Source organism: Bos indicus x Bos taurus, chromosome 2 (genome assembly GCF_003369695.1).
Source record: "Bos indicus x Bos taurus breed Angus x Brahman F1 hybrid chromosome 2, Bos_hybrid_MaternalHap_v2.0, whole genome shotgun sequence".
Taxonomy (NCBI): domain Eukaryota; kingdom Metazoa; phylum Chordata; class Mammalia; order Artiodactyla; family Bovidae; genus Bos; species Bos indicus x Bos taurus.
The window spans coordinates 102,739,687-102,761,849 of record NC_040077.1 but is presented as its reverse complement, the minus strand read 5'-3'; the positions used below and the strand labels follow the sequence as shown (position 1 = coordinate 102,761,849).

The following is a 22,163-nucleotide window of genomic DNA, read 5'->3' as shown; positions in this document are numbered from 1 at the left end:
AGTAGGACTGTTTGAGATGAATGGAAAAAGATGGGCTGGTACATATCTACAGTGGAATATCACTCAGCCATAATAAAGAAAGCAATAACACCATTAGCAGCAACATGGAAGGATCTAGAGATTATCAACTAAGTGAAGTCAGAAAGAGAAAGACAAATATTATATGATAACACTTTGTGTAATCTAGAGTACAACATAAATGAAACAGAAACAGACATTAAGAACAGACTTGTGGATACCAAGGGGAGGGGGTTTGGGGGGAGGGACTGAGACTTTGGGGTTAGCAGATGTAGATGCAAACTATTACATATAGAATGAATAAACAGTAAGGTCCTACTTCATGGCACAGGGCATTATATTCAGTATCCTGTGATAAACCATAATGGAAAAGAACATAAAAAAGAATATATATACATATATATGAAAAGTGTGGAAAGTGTCAGTCTCTTTCCAAATGTGTTCCACAGTTGTGTCCGACTCTTTTCCACCTCATGGACTGGAGCTGCCAATTCCAGAGTTCCTCTGTCCATCGAATTCTCCAGGCAAGAATACTGGAGTGGATAGCCATTCCCTTCTCCAGGGGATGTTCCTGACCCAGGGTTCAAACCTGGGTCTCGTGAATGACAGGCAGATCCTTTACCTTCTGAGTCACCAGGGAAGCCACAGAAGAAATTAATACAACATTGTAAATCAACTATACTTCATTAAAATTTTTAAAATTATAATTAAAAAAAAAAAAGACTGGCTCCTGAAATTGCCAACTAATTCTCTAAGTTCATCTAACATTTTAAGGTTGCTAAACAATAAACTGTGGCAAATTCTGAAAGAGATGGGAATACCAGACCACATGACGTGCCTCTTGAGAAACCTGTATGCAGGTCAGGAAGCAACAGTTAGACTGGACATGGAACAACAGACTGGTCCAAGTAGGAAAAGGAGTACGTCAAGGCTGTATATTGTCACCCTGCTTGTTTAACTTCTATGCAGAGTACATCATGAGAAACGCTGGGCTGGTGGAAGCACAAGCTGGAATCAAGATTGCCGGGAGAAATATCAATAACCTCAGATGTGCTGTGATTCATGGGCCCACAAAGAGTCGGACACGACTGAGCGACTGTTCTGATCTGATCTGTTGCAGATGACACCATCCTTATGGCAGAAAGTGAAGAAGAACTAAAGAGCCTCTTGATGAAAGTGAAAGAGGAGAGTGAAAAAGTTAGCTTAAAGCTCAACATTCAGAAAACTAAGATCATGGCATCTCATCCCATCACTTCATGGCATATAGATGGGGAAACAGTGGAAAAAGTGGCTGACTTTATTTTTGCTGCTGCTGCTGCTAAGTCGCTTCAGTTGTGTCTGACTCTGTGCGACCCCATAGACGGCAGCCCACCAGGCTTCCCCGTCCCTGGGATTCTCCAGGCAAGAATACTGGAGTGGGTTGCCATTTCCTTCTCCAATGCATGACAGTAAAAAGTGAAAGTGAAGTCGCTCAGTCATGTCCGACTCTTAGCGACTATTTTTGGGGGCTCCAAAATCACTGCAGATGGTGATTGCAGCCATGAAATTAAAAGACGCTTGCTCCTTGGAAGGAAAGTTATGACCAACCTAGACAGCATATTAAAAAGCAGAGACATTACTTTGCCAACAAAGGTCCTTCTAGTCAAGGCTATGGTTTTTCCAGTGGTCATATATGGATGTAAGAGTTGGACTGTGAAGAAAGCTGAGAGCTGAAGAATTGATGCTTTTGAACTATGGTATTGGAGAAGACTCTTGAGAGTCCCTTGGACTGCAAGGAGATCCAACCAGTCCATCCTAAAGGAGATCAGTCCTGGGTGTTCATTGGAGGGACTGATGTTGAAGCTGAAGCTCCAATACTTCAGTCACCTGATGTGGAGAGCTGACTCATTTGAAAAGACTCTGATGCTGGGAAAGATTGAGGGCCGAAGAAGGGGACGACAGAGGATGAGATGGTTGGATGGCATCGCCGACTTGATGGAAATGGGTTTGGGTGGACCCCAGGAGTTGGAGATGGACAGGGAGGCCTGGTGTGCTGTGGTTCATGGGGTAGTAAAGAGTCGGATACGACTGAGCAACTGAACTGAACTGAAAGCTTGTTTTGTCTGTAAATTCTAAACAATGCCTAACATGGTTAAAAATCAAGGATTAACTTCTTGGCTACCCCTAAACTTAAATATATTAATAAATGCGTGCTCAATTGCTCACTTGTGCCTGACTGTGCAACCCCACAGACTGCAGCCCACCAGGCTCCTCTGCCCATGGGATTATCCCAGCAAGAATACTGGAATGGGTTGCCATATCCTCCTCCAGGGTATATTAATAAATGTTTTAGGCCACAATGGAAAAAATTATTATAAGAAAGAATATACTTATAAAATTTTTGAAATTTATAACATATATAATGTAAATATATACTTATATATAAACAGAAACATATGAATAATATATATTTACATATACTTTATATGGCTTCCCTGGTGGCTCAGACAGTAAAGAATCCACCTTCAATGTGGGAGACCTGGGTCCGATTCCTGGGTTGGGAAGATCCCCTGGGGGAGGGCCTGGCTACCCACTCCAGTATTCTTGCCTGGAGAATCCTATGGACAGAGGAGCCTGGTGGGCTACAATCCATGGGGATGCAAAGAGTCAGACAGGACTGAGTGACTAAGCACATAATTTATATATATTCAAATGTGTGTATATTTATATATATAATATGTGCTTAGTTTCTCATGCTATCATAGGTCAGTTAAAATCTTCAGTTTTCTCCTTCCAGTTCTACTAACCATGGGTTTATTTGGGAATGTTTTAGACAGTTGCAGTGTAAAGATTGAAGGGGACTTGGGGGGACACGGGGGAATCAGCTAGAAGGTGATGGGGAAAATCTAGGCTAAAATGATACAACTGGACCTGTTGTGAAGACAGAAATGGTAAAATTTGGGAGTAAGTTGGGGGGAAAAATGCAAAGATTTGGCAGTGGAGTGGATGGGGGCGGGGTGAAGGGGTGAGTAGTAGTTAGTGTCTGTGTATATCTAAGTGAAGTTGCTTAGTCGTATGCAACTCTGTGCAATCCCATGGACCGTAGCCTAACAGGCTCCTCTGTCCGTGGAATTTTCCAGGCAAGAGTACTGGAGTGGGTAGCTATTTCCTTCTCTAGGGGATCTTCCTGACCCGGAATTCGAACCCAGGTCTCTCGCATTGCGGGTGGACGCTTTACCCTCTGAACCACCGCTAAGCCCCTCTGTATGTACGGCGATCACAGATAAGCCTGGGGTGGGGGTGGAAGAGGAAGTAGGGAAAGAAAAAAAAGATACTTTCTTAGGAATCAAGAGTGGCATCTTCAGTGTCACAGCAAAGCTTTCCCAAACAAAGCAACTGTCGAAATAGCGCTCCTTATAGGGCTTCCCTGGTGGCTCAGACGGTAAAGAATTCGCCTGCCAATGAGGAGACCCAGGTTCCATCCCTGGGTCCGGAAGATCCCCTGGAGGAGGGCATGGCAACCCACTCCAGTTATCTTGCCTGATAAATTCCATGGACAGAGGAGCCTGGCGGGCTACAGTCCACGGGGGTTGCAAAGAGTTAGATACGACTGAGCGAGTAACATAGATAATACTTAAAACTTCTCGGCTTGTGACTTTCCATTGATTAAATTCAGTTAAAGTTCCTTAGAATCTTCTCAGTTTTTTTGCATTTATACCTCCTGATGGCCTGTGGCCCCGCCCCCTTTCCCGCCACACAAGGGTCCTGCGGCGGCCGCTCCCCCTGCTTAGGCCCCGCCCCACCAGCTAGCGTGCCCTGGCTTTTGGCGCGTTTCGGCCTTGCTCCGCCCACCCCGCGCGCCCCGCCCACCCGCGCGCCCCGCCCCCTAGGCGTCCCTCTGGCCCAGACGTAGGAACTGCTTGGGCTTGGGTCGAGGAGTCAGGTCTCCGGTGTCCGGTGTCTCGGAGGCTGCCCGAGTTCTTTCAGCCTTCTGCCTTCGGAGGAGCCTACCCCGCGAGGCCGGGGCGATGCAGGGGAACCGGCAGCCGAGGGTCCGCTCCGGGAACCAGCCTCATCCCGCGCCCGCCATGAAGCCGGCCGGTCGCGGGGCCTGGGCCCACAGCCGCGCCGCGCTTGACCGGCTGGAGAAGCTGCTGCGCTGCTCACGCTGGTAAAGACCGACTCTCGAGGGGGCTTGCCGGGAGGGCCGCGGCGCGGCCAGGGGTCTCCTCAAGCCTCCGATTTCCTCCTTTCATTCCCGCTCCCCTTCCCGCCCCCTATTTGGGCGGGCGAGTATGTTAATACCTGCCCAGGGATCTGGCCTGCTGCAGTTTAGGGGGTCGCAAAGAGTTCCACGTGACTTAACGACTGAACAGCAACAGGGATCTGGTGTTCGTTCTCCCCAGTCTGGCCCCCATTCAATCCTTTCCGGGCGACTTTCTGCCTTTCAGTTGCACCAAACACCATCTAAGATGGTAGTTTTTGAACTTTAGCGGGCAAAAGAGTCTAGAGGTGTGGCTAAAGAGGAGGATCCCAGTTCCCGCCTCCAGAGTTTGAATCTGTTGGGCTGAGGCATCTGCACTGGTCACCTTGCCCCTGGTTCTTGTGTCCAGGTTAATTTCAGAACCTTAGTCCCAGGGCTGTAATGTTTGAAGAGGCCCGCTAAATATAAAGCAGCAGTCACTTTGCTGAACTGGCTCCTTTGATGAGTTCTCCGCCGCAGCCTTATTTGGGGAGGGGGAGTTTTGGGTACCCTTGTTGGGAATTGACTGGAAGATGCCAGTGTAATGGACACTGCCAATTGCGCATTCAATTCCACATTTCCTTGGTTTGATCAAAGACTGTGTGGCTTGGGATTCCAGCTCCTAGAGATGCTGTGTGTTATTAACTTTTGCTTGTTTTCCTTCATACTGTTAGACACCATGGGAATCCTTTCATTTCAAGGTTTTCATTCCATCATTTTTATGACTGGTACTCCTTGCTTCTCCTTTTCCTGTAGCTTCTCCTAATATAGAGGTCAAGAAGGTTTATAAAACCAGAAAAGGGTTTATGTCACTTTTCCTGCTCAAAAATCATTTATTGAGCCCCTGCTGCGTGCACAGCTCAGCATTTCTGCATCACTATCACTCTGGCAACTTTTCTCTCTGCTTGTGACTGTTCTGTCATATTTCTTTTTTGGACTTTGTTTTCTCACTGTGATTTCCAACTTGGAGAACTTAGTTGTACAGAAAGCATAAGTAATATAGCAACTTTTTCAAACTGAAAGGACTTAACTGTCAGTTTTGTACTTACATTTTGTTTTACAAAAACTTTAAAACGTGATGAAATGACATCGTGACACTCTAGAAAAGTGGCATGTTTGTATATGAAGACATTCTGATTGTGTGTATTTTCCCATAGCTCACAGGTCATCCATCTGAGAATAAAAAATTTCAAACAAACCGGCTCTGCCGGCTGTTAAAACAGAAGCAACTGTAGTCACACCTTTAAAAGTCAATGAAAGTTAGACATTCAGATGGTACATTTCAGTATGGAAGGCGCGAGTGTAGCAGCATGTTGCTTCACTAGACAGAGTTCCAACTGTTGGGGTGGCCATTGTGGTGATTATCATAGAACAAGTGATTGACAGTAGTTGCCTTTTTTTTTTTTTTTTGGCTACATTCGGTCTTAGTCGCTTCATGTGGGACCTTTTTCTTTTTTCGTTTTGTTATGGGAGATCTTTCCTTGGTGGCACATGGGGTCAGTAGTTGAGTCACTTGTGGGCTTAGTTGCTGCAAAACTTGTGGGATCTTAGCTACCCAACCAGGGATGGAACCACATTCCCTGCATTGCAAGGCAGATGCTTAACCACTGGACATCAGGAAAGTCCTACAAGTGTCTTATAAAAATACAAAAATACAGTCTGCTTGCTGAATGGTTTGGGAGGAAGGTGGACAAAAGAGGTAATCTATAGGAATAATCTATTGGTTGTCCTGAAATCTAATAAAGCCAGTTTTAGTTTTGTACCCTACCATTATTTTTCCAGTTTTACTAAAGTGAGCAAACAATAAGAGCCAAAAAAGACTGAAAGTAGACATCAGTAACTAGGTCCAGACTTTTAATACAACTCATTCTGCATGGTTAATAATATTTAACTCCAGTGATTGAAAACACAAAATTAATATGTGAACGACTGATGGATTAACTAAATCTTAGCTATTCCTTTTGTGCTTATTTTAACATAGGGCTCTGCAAACTCTCTAAGGGTCATATGGTATATATTTAAGGCTTTGCTGGCCACACACTGTTCTTTTGTTTTTTACAACCCTTAAAAACATAAATTCTTAGCTCAAAGGCTGTACAAAAACAGGCTTGATTTGGTGCATAGGCAATAGTTTGCAAAACTATTTTAAAACATCTTAAGGTTAAAAAATCCTTTTTGATGGAAAATTTAGTGTCAAATGGGGTTTAGAGTTTAGAAATGATTGATGTTCCTCTTCCTGTCACTGCACATTTGACATTGTCTGTCTTGCCTGGAAAATCCCATGGATGGAGGAGCCCGGTAGGCTGCAGTCTATGGGGTCGCTAAGAGTAGACACAACTGAGCGACTTCACTTTCACTTTTCAATTTTCTGCATTGGAGAAGGAAATGGCAACCCACTCCGGTGTTCTTGCCTGGAGAATCCCAGGGACGGAGGAGCTTGGTGGGCTGCTGTCTATGGGGTCGCACAGAGTCGGACATGACTGAAGCAACTTAGCAGTAGCAGTAGCAGTGGCGAGTAAAGTATGGGAGAAAACCAGCCCAGTCTTCCCACTTAATGCTTTGCCTAGTGGCTGTATCATAGCTTGAAAGGAGCAACTCAGGATGCCCTGTTTCTTGCTTTTGCTAGGCATCATTCAAAACAAAGTCACATTATCTGCAATTGTATGTCAGTATGTCCTTTTTATAGAGCTTCACAGTTTTGCTCAGTGGGCTAGTGATTACCCCAATTACCCTCACATTCAGCTTGCAGCTGTTATCCATCTCCCGTTCCCAGCTGTCACCTGTCCTGTGTAGAACATTATCTCTTTTGGAGAACCGGCATTACTGGTGGGTGAGGGTGGATTGGCTACATTGCAGGGCATCCTTTCTTGACCTTTAACATGAGTATGACTTCAAGGCAAAGCTGATGAAATTGTTCAAGAGGCCAGATGTGACATTTGTGTTAAGTGCCTGCCTCGAAACCAAATAGTAGCTATGTAAAGATTTGGAAAAATGCAACAGGAAGACTGTCATTTGAGGGGCTGACAGAAAGCATGAGAATAATGTGTTCCTAAAGAAAGCAGGAATTAGGAAATGTAGTGTGAAAGCCCAGGTGTCATTTGACACTATTTTGTGAGTTAAAATAATAAGATACCTCTTGATATAGTTTATTGGTGGGGGTTGGAGTTTAGCATCTACCACAATTTTAACTTGGAATTCTAGTGACTTTTAAAAAAATTGAAGTGTAGTTGATTTACAGCGTAGTGTTAGTGTCTGGTGTACAGCAAAGTGATTCAGTTATCATATATGCACATTTTTTTCATATTTTCCATTATGGTTTATTACCATAAACCATTGATATTGAATATTCTCTGTGTTGTACTGTAGATCCTTAATCTAATGATTTTTTTAAATCAACTTTTAGTAAAAAGTAAAAATGTAGTTTCGTGTTTTTTAAGATAGGCGATTTTATTTTTCTAAATTACCTCTGGTCATTTTACTAATAGTAAAGGTGATTGACATTGTTTTGAAGTTGCATAGCTTAGTGGTTAAGAGAATGGATTTTGGATCCTGGCTTCAAATCCTGGCTCAGCGATTTTGGACAAATTATTTCATCTTTATATGTTTCCTTTTCTTCATCTGTGAGATGAGTTAGTAGTTTTTACTTTGTAAGTTTGTTAAGGAAATTAAATGAGTTAATATTTATAAGGTACTCAGAGCAGTGTGTGTTCTGTTTGAATTGCTATACTGATGCTTGTAAAATAAAGGATAGAATTCCCGATGCCAGCATCAGGAATTTGTCTTTCTTCATTAGTTCTGATTGTTCAGAGGCGTTTTTACAGGCCATTGATCCTTTGTTGGGATGATTCTTGCCTTCATAGTTAGGACAATGAGCAACTGCTGAGGCACTACCTGTGTGTTCTGACGCCCTGAGGCTTTCCACCCTCAAGGAGGGTATCTTGAGCTGTAAGAGGTGAAATGTGTTACCCTAACACACAATCACATCTGAAGTGACTTACCTTACCTTACCTTACCTTACCTAACACACAATCCAGGGTAAATTAGGGGATGCAGAAATGAGTACTTGTGTGGGGCTAATGGAGGAAAGCTTCCTGGGCTTTTGAATTGGGTTTAGATAGATTTTTATAGGTGGAGCGGATAGAAGATTATAGCAAATGAAAATATGCTGAAAAGTAAATAGAATATCAAGGGAGTGAGTCAGGTGGGCAGAGTTAAGACAAGGTCAGATCCTAGATTAGAAGCATTGTTACTCCCTAAGGAGAGCAGCCTGTGTAACTTTCCCTGAACTCTGGCCTCCTCATAAGTAAAATGAGGGAAAGGGATGACTTGATTTTTCAAACTCTTTTCTGTTCTCAGATTCTGGAATTATTAGCATGTTTTGGATACAAAATATCATTTAAAACTTTTTAGTTAAGTTGGATATACACATAGAAAAAGGCACAAACCATTGTACCATGTCCTCCAAATTGTGGGATTTATTTACTTCTGTGGTATTTTGATTTCTTTGATTGGCACTTTTCTCTTTCAGTTATACTACACATTTCATACGGGTAGGTTCACATTTGCAGCCACAGTGTTGGACATATAGTTTCTAAGTGTTTGTTAAATTAAGATATTAAAGCATCTAGGTTAAGATTACATTGCAGGTGGAAGTACCGGAAGACCTGGTTAGTCCATTTGAAATGCCAGGAATCCTCCATAGGTTCCTGGGGGATAATTACCCATAATAAACAGTGACTAAGGCTTCATCATCACATCTGGTCCCATCATTTCATGGCAAATAGATGGGGAAACAATGGAAGACAAGGACAGACTTTATTTTCTTGGGCACCCAAATCACTGCAGATGGTGACTGCACTTACGAAATTAAAAGATGCTTGCTCCTTGGAAGAAAAGCTGTGACAAACTTAGACAGCATGTTAAAAAGCAGAGACATTACTTTGCTGACAAAGGTCTGTATAGTCAAAGCTATGGTTTTTCCAGTGGTCATGTACAGATGTGAGAGTTGGACCATAAGGAAGGCTGAAAGCTGAAGAATTGATGCTTTTGAATTGTGGTGCTGGAGAAGACTCTTGAGAGTCCCTTGGACTGCAGGGAGATCAAACCAGTCAATCCTAAAGGAAGTCAGTCCTGAATATTCATTGGGAGGACTGATGCTGAAGCTCCAATACTTTGGCCATCTGATCCAAAGAGCTCAATCATTGGAAAAGACCCTGATGCTGGGAAAGATTGAGGGCAGAAGGAGAAGAGGACAACAGAGTATAAGATGGTTGGATGGCATAACAGACTCGATGGACATGGGTTTGAGGGAGTTGGTGATGGACAGGGAAGCCTGGCGTGCTGCAGTCCCAGGAGGTTGCAAAGAGCTGGACAGGAGTTAGCAACTGAACAAAACAACAACAACAAGGCTTCAGGGCAGATGTAAAGGTGCAGGTCTTCCCCCTAGGGATTTAGAGCTAGAACCAGGACATGCACAGTCCTGTAACAGGCTACACAGACCTGGTGTTATATAGGGCTGCTGAGGAAACTTACCAGACACATTGAGCACCTTTTAGTTACTGACCTCTGTAGCAGAGGAGATGGTCTTGCAAGTAAAGTTACTGTTATGCAGGTCTGGGCCTGAGGAGTTTCAGGCTCAGAGTGCAAATTTGAAAGTTACCAGCAAATACATGGCAATTGAAAACATACTCCTGGAAGTAAGTGGGAAAGAGGGTATAAAAATGTCGACTTAAAAAATAGTCACAACCTAGAATTTGAGAGTTTTGTTTTATTCGGTGGGAATTTTTAGGACTTCAAGCACAGGACAAGCACAGGAGACGGCAGGTCAGGTAACCCTGAGAGAATTGCTTGGGGGCTGGGAGGAGTCAGTTTACACAGAAGTTTGCAACAAAAGGCGGGTAGTCTGAATATTAGAAGTATTTTTGTGAATTAAAACCAGATATCTCAGGTTAAGGAATTTAGCACTTTTCTATGTATGGGAAGATGCAAGTCTGGGCTCACTGAAGTCTTTCCTTTCAGAGGCATCTCAGCTATTTGGGGCCAGTAGCCTCTGGGCTCGCTGTAGGGAGTGGCTGCAGGCTACTGACTGCTGGGTTGGAGGTATTGTTTTCCTTCCTGGTTGCCCTTCAGGCTCAGACATTCAGGGTTGAAATCGCTGATGACTGTGATTCTTGTTTACTGATGTGGCAGGAATAGTTCATCTATCAAAGGTGAATGCCTGTGTCTAAGCCTTGAAACTCAGTATTTAAACATCAAGTAGGGGAAAGAAGTGAAGTGAAGTGAAGTCGCTCAGTCGTGTCCGACTCTTTGCAACCCCACGGACTGTAGCCTACCAGGCTCCTCTGTCCATGGGATTTTCTAGGCAAGAATACTGGGGTTGCCATTTCCTTCTCCAGGAGATCTTCCCGACCCAGGAATTGAATCTGGGTCTCCCGCATTATAGGCAGATGCTTTACCGTCTGAGCCACCTGGTAGGGGAAGTGATACTTTACGAACAGGAGTATCAGCAGTTTTAGATACTGTTTTGTTTTGATAGGAAGGGAATATATGGGAAGACAAAATAACTGAAACTATTTGAGTTGGATATACATGATATTCTCTGTGGCTTATCTGTCTCATAATAGTAGATTCTATTCTGTTAAGACATTATGGTATAGAATTCTATTAACCCCTTTGATGTTTGACTCATTGATTTATTCAATATTTATTGACACTAAATAATTAGATATGCAGATGACACACACTTATGGCAGAAAGTTAAGAACTGAAGAGTCTCTTGATGAAAGTGAAAGAGGAGAGTGAAAAAGTTGGCTTGAAGCTCAGCATTCAGTAAACAAAGATCATGGCATCCGGTCCCATCACTTCATGGCAAATAGATGGTGAAACAATGGAAACTGTTGGGGGGAGAGACTTTATTTTGGGGGGCTCCAGAATCACTGTAGATGGTGACTGGAGCCATGAAATTAAAAGATGCTTGCTCCTTGGAAGAAAAGTTAAGACCAACCTAGACAGCATATTAAAAAGCAGAGACATTACTTTGCCAGCAAAGGTCTATCTAGTCAAAGCTGTGGTTTTTCCAGTAGTCATATATGGATGTGACAGTTGGACTGTAAAGAAAGCTGAGTGCTGAAGAATTGATGCTTTTGAACTGTGGTGTTGGAGAAGACTCTTGAGAGTCCCTTGGACTGCAAGGAGATCCAATCTGTCCATGTCCATCCTAAAGGAAATCAGTCCTGAATATTCATTGGAAGGACTGATGTTGAAGCTGAAACTCCAATACTTTGGCCACCTGATGCGAAGAACTGACTCATTTGAAAAGACCTTGATGCTGGGAAAGATTGAAGGCGGGAGAAGGGGACAACAGAGGATGAGATGGTTGGGTGGTATCACCAACTCAGTGGACATGAGTGTGAGTAAGCTCCGGGAGTTGGTGATGGACCCGGAGGTCTGGTGTGCTATAGTCCATGGGGCCACAAAGAGTCGGACACAACTGAGCAACTGAACTGAATAATTAGACACAAATTATTATTTTTCCCTGTGATTTACTTGAATCTGACATACAGAATAACTGTGCAAAGTAATATGCTTTCCTGTCATTGTCCATATTCCTTTATTTGCTAACAATTTTATTTTTTCCCCTTAAGAAAAAAACCCAGATTGTTTAATTAACTTGGTGAGCCTCTGCATTTTGGTAAGTGTGTTGGTCCACGCTTAAAAATAGCATGGGGATTTTCTGAAATGCATGAGCACTGTAGTAGCTGTCTAAATCAGCTAAATCAGGTCCAGCTCTTTTGTGACCCCATTGACTGTAGCCCTCCAGGCTCCTCTGTCCATGAAATTTCCCAGGCAAGAATGCTGGAGTAGGTTGCTATTTTCTCCTCCAGGGCATCTTCCGGACCCAGGGATTGAACCCAAGTCTCCTACTTGTCAGGCGGATTCTTTACCACTGAGCCACCAGGGAAGCCCAGTAGCTATCTTGCCTAATACTAAATAGCAGTTGATATCTCATGGAAATTTAGGGACCATTTCAGTTTAGAAATAGGTCTGCCTCAGTATTGTGATCGCAACTGAATTTACTTTCTTTTTCTTCTTTGCAAAGAAAATTTTCTGTCAGTAAGACCTTAAAAAAAAAAAAGTCTGTTTTCCCTACTTATTTCTTCACTTAGTTATAATCCTCTGATTACAGGTCTTTCTAAATCAACTACATGTAAAGTAACAAAAGTATGATGGCAGATGGAAAAAAGTAAAGTAGCTGAATTTTCAAGGTGCAGAAATCCTGTTACCATGCAAATGTATTTTCTTATTCCTCTGGACTTTTTCCCCTGTGTATCAGACAAAATACAGGGTGAGGATAAAATAGAATTGCTAATATAAATGCATTTTTGTATGTAGTCTTCTGCTTGATTCATTCACTAAGGATTTATTGAAATCACATAGCACCATGCTAGGTAGGTAATGGTGTGCTGGGGAGCTCAGAAAAAATGAAAGTCAAGATTTCTTGTCCGTAGGACTATGATCTATTTGGAGACTTAAAAAAAAAAAAAAAAAAAGGAAGATAAAATATAGAATACTTAGTTTTCAGCATTGGTTTCCAGAGCCCCCGCTTGATGCCACGTGTGGAACTTTAGAATATTTTGTACTTAAGACACATGTTAACTTGGCTTATAAAGCTACCTAACTAGATTAGTAAGCCACTGGTGACTCAGATGGTAAAGCGTCTGCCTACAATGTGGGAGACCCGGGTTCAATCCTTGGGTCGGGAAGATCTCCTGGAGAAGGAAATGGCAACCCACTCCAGTATTCTTGCCTGGAAAATCCCATGGACGGAGGAGCCTGATGGGCTACAAGTCCAAGGGGTCGCAGAGTCGGACATGACTGAGGGACTTCACTTTCACTAGGAAGGAGTATAATGCAGTCAGCTTTGTGTCCTGTGCGTGTCTGCTGCGGGGTCCAGATTCTGCAGAAGAGAATGGTATGGAAACAAAATTCCAAGTGTTTCTATGCTTCTTTGTTTAGTGTCACTTTTATTCTGTCATCCTGGAGAGTATTTGGAAAATGTGTTGGAAGAGGAAGAACTGTTGATATATTCTAGACTGGGGACAGTCTGAGCAGTCCTGGGCTTGGCATTGGACTTAAGGTGTTGGAGAAATGTTAACAGACACTGACAGGGGTGATAAAAGCAGTTTTTGCTTTGGAGTAACCAAATTGTGAAGCACTGTTTAAAATTGGGTTTTAAAACCTGAAAGTAATACATGTATATGCCAAAGAATTAAAATAACACAGTATACAGTCATTCAATATTTGTTAAATGAATGACAAGTAAGTCTGAACCTTCTTCAAGGACCCACTGTGATCAATTACTTGTGTGTCCCTTAAGTGGTTCTCTATTTGTATAAGCACTTTGTACCCCAGATGAGAGGAAACCAATGATCAGGTAGATGTATCATGATTTATTTAACCATTTCCTTGGTAGAAATTTAGTTTCCAGTCTTGTGTTATGTAAACACAAGACTTCGCCTAGCGTGAATGTCCTTGTCCATGAGTCTTTACATTTAAAACTTTTAAATTGAAATTATGCCTGAACACGGTTGACAAAATCAGTGGGACAAAGACTGTACTACTGTAATGAAACATTCTTTTGCCTCATTCCTATTACCTTTGAGTTCTGTACTCTAGGTACAGCCTCTTTCATCTCTTAATTCTTTTAACTTCCACATGACCAAATGTGTTTCTATTGCTAGTTCTAGATTTTTTTTTTCTGTTTTGGACATTATTTGTTAATTCCCTAACTTCCTACTCTGAAAGATGACTTTTCTGATTACAGTGATCAACTTTCTACTGTGGAAGATGACTGGATATCGTATTCAAAGTACAAAATAATTTTTAGTCATTCACTGTGAAGACCTAATGTCCATTGTCTCCCTTGAGATGACTTATGCTATTCTGAATTCTTTAAAAAAATATGTATGTATATATATCTAATATTTTATCTTAGTCTCTGGAAGCTTTTGGTGTCTTATTTAGATAGATATCTTTACTATTTTGAAGTTTCAGTTTTGGAAGCATCTGAGATTATCTGAAAAATAAATTTCTGGCAGTAGAATAGTTGAGTTAAAGTTTGGCACATTTAAAATTTTGATAGGTATCGTCTGGTTGTAATAAGGATTCTTTTATTCCAGAGCATCTTCTCAGCGAAGCTCTAGACATTTGAGAAAGTCTCACTTTTGACAGAAATCAGTGTCACCCTCTGTGTAGCGAATCTATTGTTTGAGCTCTTCCATTAGAATTCTTTTGAACTACTCCCAGCTTTGGCTGTAACACTCCTCTCCCTGCTCCTTGCCCTAACTCATACATGCATGTACTTTTCATTCACTCTCCCAGTGTCTTTTCTCATTTATTAATAGCAATAAAAAATATTTTCAAGGTCATTAATTAAAATAATTATTATAGTTGACCAGTTATTCATAGTACTAGATTCATTGCTAATTGCACAGTAGTATCTTGTTGCTAGGGTAAAGGGTAAGAACTGTAGATCAAGAAATTCAGAGTCATTTTAGGCAGGAAATTTAAGTTTATAAATAGAATCAAGTGATTGAGTCAAGTATTGGCAGAGAGAGCCAGAAGGCTGTGGGCTGCATCCTGAGGGTACACCTCCATTGAGAAATAGGAAAAGAAGCAGCTAAGGAAGTATTGAACTCAGCAAATTAAGAAAATTAAAACTCAGGGAAGGTTTCAGGAAAGAAGGTGAAGTTGATGTTATTTCACAGGAATGTTGGGAAGAATGAGGACCAAAACATGTTTTGGTGAGCAGTGTGAACAGTGATGGGAGTTAAAGCTAGGAAGAAAAGGCAGATTAGCTAAGGGGTCCCCGACCTCCAGGATCTAATGCCTGATGATCAGATATGCAGCTGATGTAATAATAATAGAAATAAAATGCACAATAAATGTAATGCTCTTGAATCATCCCCAAACCCCACCCACTCCCCGACTAGTGCATGGAAAAATTGCCCTCCACAAAACTAGTCCCTGGTGCTGTAAAGGGTTGGGGACTCCTGGATTTGCTGGTGAAAGTGAAAGTGGGAGTGAAATCACTCAGTCGTGTCCAACTCTTTGCGACCCCATGGACTGTAGCCTACTAGGCTTCTCCGTCCGTGGGATTCTCCAGGCAAGAATACTGGAGTGGGTTACCATTTCCTTCTCCAGGGGATCTTCCAGACCTAGGGATCAAACCCGGGTCTCCCACATTGGAGGCAGACGCTTTAACCTCTGAGCCACCAGGGAAGCCAGGGAAGGATTTGCTGGTCAGATTCTTTATTTAAGATCTTATACAAGAAAGGGAAGAGGTAGGGCGGAAGGTAGAGTGGAGGGTGGGGTCTAAAGGGTTTTTTTTTTTTAATGTTGCAGGAGAGATTAACTTTGCATGTTTAGATGCAGCTAGAAGATGGCAATGGCACCCCACTCCAGTACTTCTGCCTAGAAAATCCCATGGATGGAGGAGCCTGGTAGGCTGCAGTCCATGGGGTCTCGAAGAGTCCGACACAACTGAGCAACTTCACTTTCACTTTTCACTTTCATGTATTGGAGAAGGAAATGGCAACCCACTCCAGTGTTCTTGCCTGGAGAATCCCAGGGACAGGGGAGCCTGGTGGGCTGCCATCTATGGGGTCGCACAGAGTCAGACACGACTGAAGCGACTTAGCAGCAGCAGCAGCAGCAGCAGATGAAAGGTGGCTATAGTCATGTGAATAGACTCTTTTAGAAATCAGAGAAGATATGGGATCCAAGGACAACTCTGAACCTGGAGGGTGGGGAAGTAGGAATAAATCTGGTGGCTTCAGTAAGCTTAATGGGATTTAGAGCTTGGGCATTGCTTTAATAGTCTATTCATTTGTTTACTCACAGAACATCTACATCATTTTGGTAGAGGTACAACTACCTGATGAGTTTTAGAGACAAGTTTGTATATATTTCTGTCTTTTTATAGTGGTTATTCAGAGCCTGAGTGCCGGCATAGAAAGAGCTGACTGGGGGGCCTGTCTAGCATTGTAGATCGGCATTCTTGAGTGTCTGAGAGGTTAGTAGAATTAGGGTGATGATGCTGAAGCATGTAAAACTCTGTGGCCTGGGTTGGTAGGGAATCCAAGCAGCTAATACTGAATGGAAGTCTCTCCAGATGGAGAGCAATCTGAATGTGGAGGTTTGGTCAGGGTGAAAGAGAAGGGGGATATTATGATAAGAGGACTTTTGGTCACACCACTTTTGATATCTCAGAAGCAGAGCTTGTAATGAAGTAGAGTTTAACACACTTATTCGGAGATCAGAGGTTAGGTTTTGTAGCTCAAATAATGAACAGAAATTATAGGACTAGCATGAGCATTGCAGCAGAGATCTTCTGAATTGCCAGAAGTTGCTGGCACAAGTCATATTTTTATCACTATGTTCTATGTAGTGTGATAGAGGAATCAGATATTCTGAGTTTTTAAAAAGTGATGGGTTTTATAATGTCAGTGAGCACCATTTTTCAATATCTTGAGAATAACATTGTGGGTGTGCTCTGTTTTTAGCACTCTTGCTGAAAACTCAATTTCACTTTAATGTTCATATCTATTAAAATGTGCAGTGTGATGCATCTGATCTTTCAAGAAATGTAGAAAACTATTTTTATTGATATGTGAGATGTGTGCAGAGATAATTGGATAATAATGATGTAAATACCTAAAGGTCCTAGGGTTAGTGTAATAAACCAAAAAAAGTTCATTTTTAAAAAGCTTTACTTCTGTTTTTTCTTGCCACATTACGCCCTCTGACTTTAATGACTTGATCTGTGTTTATTAGTTAAGTAGCTTTACCTTCTTAGGATTATCAAACTTAGCAGGTGTTTTTTGATGGACAATGCTGGGGATACTTAATTTTCTGCAGACTGCCAACCTGATGATTCCTATTCCCAGTTGCTTTAAAGAATAAAACAATTTCCTGTAAATAGAAAGAATAGCTGCAATTCTGAAAAGACATCTGTAAAAAATAGATGTCTACTTGACAACAACTGGAAAGCAATTTTTTTTTTGTTAATGGGAAACCATAAATTTTTATGGTCAAGGGGACCAGATGCCCTATTTTCTATGACAGTCTTGGTTTCCACCTGCTATTCTATCCAGTTATCACTACCCTTTACTCTCAGAAGTATTTTCATTTGGACAGTTCACTGTATAGTCATTCTATTTGTGAGTCTCATTTTGAGATTTATGGTCTACACTTTGAATCATGAATTGAAAGAAGTGGCCAGTGGTTGGTTTTACTTGAAAGAGATACTGAGCAAAGTTGCTTCTTTCTATGATTTCACAGCATATGCATTATAAAAAGTGTTACAGTTTGTCCTGAGTTTGGTAGTTGCTATTTGAATTCAGCAGATGTGTGATGATACAATATTTAATCAGGGAGTTACAGCCTTTCAAATGAATATGACCTTAATATCTTATGTTTTGAGAAACAAGTACAGTAGTGTTGGGTCTTGGACTTGTGAAATGTTGGGTAAAAAATGTTTAACAGTGACCTAAGTCTTGATTATTTTTCTTTCTTCAAACAGCACTAATATTCTGAGGGAGCCTGTGTGCTTAGGCGGATGTGAGCATATCTTCTGTAGGTAAGTAATGATGGCTTATGATAGATAGACACACACATTTAATGTAAGTGTATTTTTTACTAAGGTAATAGTCACGTGACCATGTTGATACTGGTATTATTTTCTGTTGTATAATTCTCATGGACTGCAAAATGACTTACTGTACATTATCTCCTTTTGATCCTTTTATCTGTCTTAATTTACAAATCAGAAGCTAAAAGGTCAAAGAGGATAACTTATTGACAGGTACAAAGCTTAGAAAATAGCTTTACTAAGTTTGGGGAGAAAATTAATTACTGTATAATTCAAATATGCCTCTCTTACTCTTCCAGTTAGTTTTGAATCTAGGCCTCTGCAAACTGTGAAACCTAAGTTCTTATCATTTACTGTATTAGTTTCTGAAGGCTGCCATAACAGGGTGCCAAAACCCGGGTGACTTTGAGAACAACAGAAATTTATTGTCTCACAGTTATGGAGGCTAGAAGTCTGATAGCGAGGTGTTAGTGAGGTTGGTCCCTTCTGAGGGAGGTAAGGGAGTATCTGTATCATGCCTCTCGCCTACCTTCTGGTAGAAAATCTTTGGTTTCTGGCAATGATCCTTTTAGAGATACATCACTCTGCTGTTAGCCTGCAAGTTCACACGGCAGTCTCCCGTGTGTGCCTTTTGTTGTTGTTGAGTCACCAAGTCGTGTCCGACTCGACAATTTCATGGATTGCAGTAGGCTAGGCCTCCCTGTCCCTCACCTTTTCCCAGAGTTTGCCCAAGTTCATGCCCATTACATTGGTGATGCCATCCAGCCATCTCATCTTCTGTCGCCCTCTTCTCCTTCCACCTTCAATTTTTCCCAGCATCAGAGTCTTTTCCAATGAGTGGGCTGTCCACATCAGGTGGCCAGAGTAGCCTATTTGTGTCTAAATGTCCACTTTTTATAAGACTAAGAATACTGGTTATATTGGATTAGAGTGCTCACCCTAATGATCTCATCTACCCTAGATCATTTACGAAGACCTTGTTTCCAGATAAGATCACAGGTCCTGGGGTTTAAGACTTAAGCATCTTTATGTGGGGGGACACAATTCAAGCCATAACAGTTGCTATGAAATTATATCCACTAAAACCCTGGCTGAGAGGTTAGAGATTTTCATCTCATCTTATTTCTTATTCAAGAGGAAATCAATTAAAGGAGTGAATGTCTTGGTTTAATTGTCTGTGAGACAGGCTTAATATAGCCTCCTTTGAATCAACCTTTTAATTATTTCAAGTTACGACTGTGATTATCTGGCATGAGCAAACTGTGATATGAAGTTTAAGCACATATGAAAGTAATTTACCATGTGACTTGGGTGCGCTGGGGACTGTGGGAGGCGGCTATGGTTAGGGTCTGGATTTTGTTTCTATGTAGAAACATAGGTCTGCTCCATGGGGCACATCCAGCAGGAGGATGGAGTAGGAAAGAGTATCTCTTGCCTACCTGATAACTCCATTTGGATGATGAAGTGGGATTCCAGGCTTGGTATGTTGAGAGCAGATCTGTTGCTCGTTCTTGTCTTTACCCTGTTCCTGCCTCGGTAATCTTCATAGCAGTCAACAGTGCCATTGGAATAAATGGTACCAAAGTTGCTCAAAGCAGAAACCAGTAGGCACGCCTGGCTGCTATTTTTCTTGCTTATCCCATATCATAAAGTTCTCAGTTTCACCTGAAAATGTACCCTAAGTCTTTCATTTTCCCACTTTTCTATTTCCTGTTTATGCTTTTGTCCAAGCCACCATCAAATGATCTCTCCCTGGCCTATTGTAAAAACGCTCAGAACTGGTCCCCTTCTCCATTTTCTACATTCTTGTGATTGATCTTTTGAAAATCTGAATCACATTCATATCATTAAAATATGATAACCTCTCTTAAAATCCTTCAGTGGTTTCCTTTTATAATCAGAATATTCTGCTGGGGTCCACAAGACTCTGCACAGGGCAGAGTCTCTGACTGCCTCTCGGACCACACTGTTCAGCCACCTTCTCCTTTTGGTTCGTTAAACATGTCAAAATCACTCCTGCCCCAGGACTTTTGCACTCACAGATTTTTCCATCTGAACTGCACTTCTGCCAGATTTTTGTGAGGCTAGATTTTCATCAGTTGTATTTCAGCTCAAGTATTACCTCCTCCAAAAGGCCTCCCATAATGCCTGTCTAAAATTTGTCTGCTCCCTGCCTCCACTCTGGAATAAGCAGATTTATTTCATTTCAGGATTGTACTCACTGTATATAATAGATCAGTTACACATCTAGAGCATAACAAACCTGAAATTGTATGTAGAGCATGTGTATATGTGTGTGTTCATACCTTTAATTGGATTCTGAAGGGATCTGTATGTAAGACACCTGTTTGTCTGTGTTCCATACCTCTAATTGGATTCTGAAGGGATCTGTGATTTAAAACAACCAATGAAAGATTAAGAGAGGCATGAGAACTATCTTAAAAGAGAAAATGGTCGTCTGTATGTGAACAGAAGAAAGAACTGATTCAGTGTAGTTTTGATTCATTTTCATTATATGTTGCCAAGAATTAGGGTAGCTGTTTGTGTTTCTTGAAGATATTAAAGCTGTTGACCAGTGCTGTAAATGCCATGTTTTGTTTTCATTTTGGGGCGCTGTGCTATGTGTGGAATCTCAGTTTCCTAACCAGGAATTGAACCTGGGCTGTGGCAGTGAATGCCTGGAATCCTAACCACTAGGCTACCAGGGAACTCTTGCCATGCAGATTTTTTAATTAATTAATTAATTTTAATTGGAGGTTAATTACAATATTGTGGTGGTTTTTGCCATGTATTGACATGAATCATCCATGGGTGTACATGTGTCCCCTGATCCTGAACCCCACTCCCTTCTCCCTCCCCACCCCATCCCTCTGGGTTGTCCCAAAGCACTGGCTTTGAGTGCCCTGCTTCATGCATCGAACTTGCACTGGTCAACTGTTTTACATATAGTAATATACATGTTTCAATGCTATTCTCAAGGCGTCCTACCCTCGCCTTCTCCGACTGCCATGAGATTTTAAAAGATGGCTTTAATATGTCGCAGTGCAGCTGAAGCCTTGGAGTCAAGGGAAGGTTGGCAGAACACAGGTCTTTATCTTACTGACACGTTCTGGCAGCTTCAGAATATCATACTTTCATGCCAGTCCCTGATAAAAGTAGTTCATGAACTCTCAGATGTAAGTCTTCAAGATATGTGGCAGGAGGACCCAGACATTTTGGGCTCAAACCACTTTGCATTCTTGAAAATTGAGCCCCTCAAAGAGCTTTTGTTTATGGGTGTGTGTTTTTCCCATGTAAAACTGAGACATTTAAACAATACTAATTCATTTAAAAATAACGATAATAAAAACATTGCATAGTAATATTAAAGAACCCTTTTTAAGGGAAAATAACTTTGGCAAACCAAAGAAAAAATGGCAAGGTGGCACTGTTTTTACGGTTTTGCAAATTTTTTTGTTTTGCTGAGTAGCTGGTGCTAAGTCGCTTCAGTCATGTCCAACTCTGTGCGACCCCATAGACGGCAGCCCACCAGGCTCCGCCGTCCCTGGGATTCTCCAGGCAAGAACACTGGAGTAGGTTGCCATTTCCTTCTCCAGTGCATGAAAGTGAAAAGTGAAAGTGAAGTTGCTCAGTCGTGTCCGACTCTTAGTGACCCCATGGACTGTAGCCCACCAGGCTCCTCCGTCCATGGGATTTTCCAGGCAAGAGTACTGGAGTGGGGTGCCATTTCCTTCTCCTTTGCTGAGTAGAAGACAGGTTAAATATTCTGAAGGGGGCTCCTGTGGGAGGAGTCCTCTGCCTGCAGACAACAGGGTCATAGGAAAAGGGGTGTGGTGTTTGGAGGAGATGTGGCTGTTATGGCTATTATTTCACCCCTTCCTGCTGCAGCCCATCTGGTGAAGCTAGAGAAGGTGCGGAAGGTTTTTTTTTGTTTTGTTTTTTTTCAGCTGTGCTGTACAGCTTGCAGAATCTCAGTTCCCCAACCAGGGACTGAACCTGCGCCCTGGCAGTGAATGCCTGGAATCCTAACCACTCGGCCACCAGGGAACTCCCACCATGCAGAGTAGACGGTTCTTGTTTCGGGATTCACAGATAGGTTTCAGGGGGGAGTTGTGAACAAAAGTTTGTGCACATCTTCATCGGAGTCATAAATGGTGGTGGTGTGTTGTGTTGTGTTTAGTTGCTCAGTCTTTGCAACCCCATGGACTGTAGCCTGCCAGGCTTCTCCATCCATGGGGATTCTTCAGGCAAGAATACTGGGGTGGGTTGCCA

At 42.0% G+C, this 22,163-nt stretch overlaps 1 protein-coding gene across 2 annotated transcripts in view; it reads left to right on the top strand.

Annotated features, from left to right (window-relative positions):
* Window positions 1-3,875: 3,875 nt before the first annotated feature.
* Window positions 3,876-22,163, top strand: part of BARD1 (BRCA1 associated RING domain 1) — a 92,643-nt gene continuing 74,355 nt past the window's right edge. Inside the window, exons 1-2 of one of the 2 annotated variants that reach the window (XM_027566761.1) lie at window positions 3,876-4,168; window positions 17,823-17,879. In XM_027566761.1, coding sequence (XP_027422562.1) covers window positions 4,026-4,168; window positions 17,823-17,879 — 200 coding nt within the window. In that variant the 5' untranslated portion in view covers window positions 3,876-4,025. The remainder of the gene's footprint in view (window positions 4,169-17,822; window positions 17,880-22,163) is intronic. The other variant, XM_027566770.1, reaches the window with a different exon arrangement.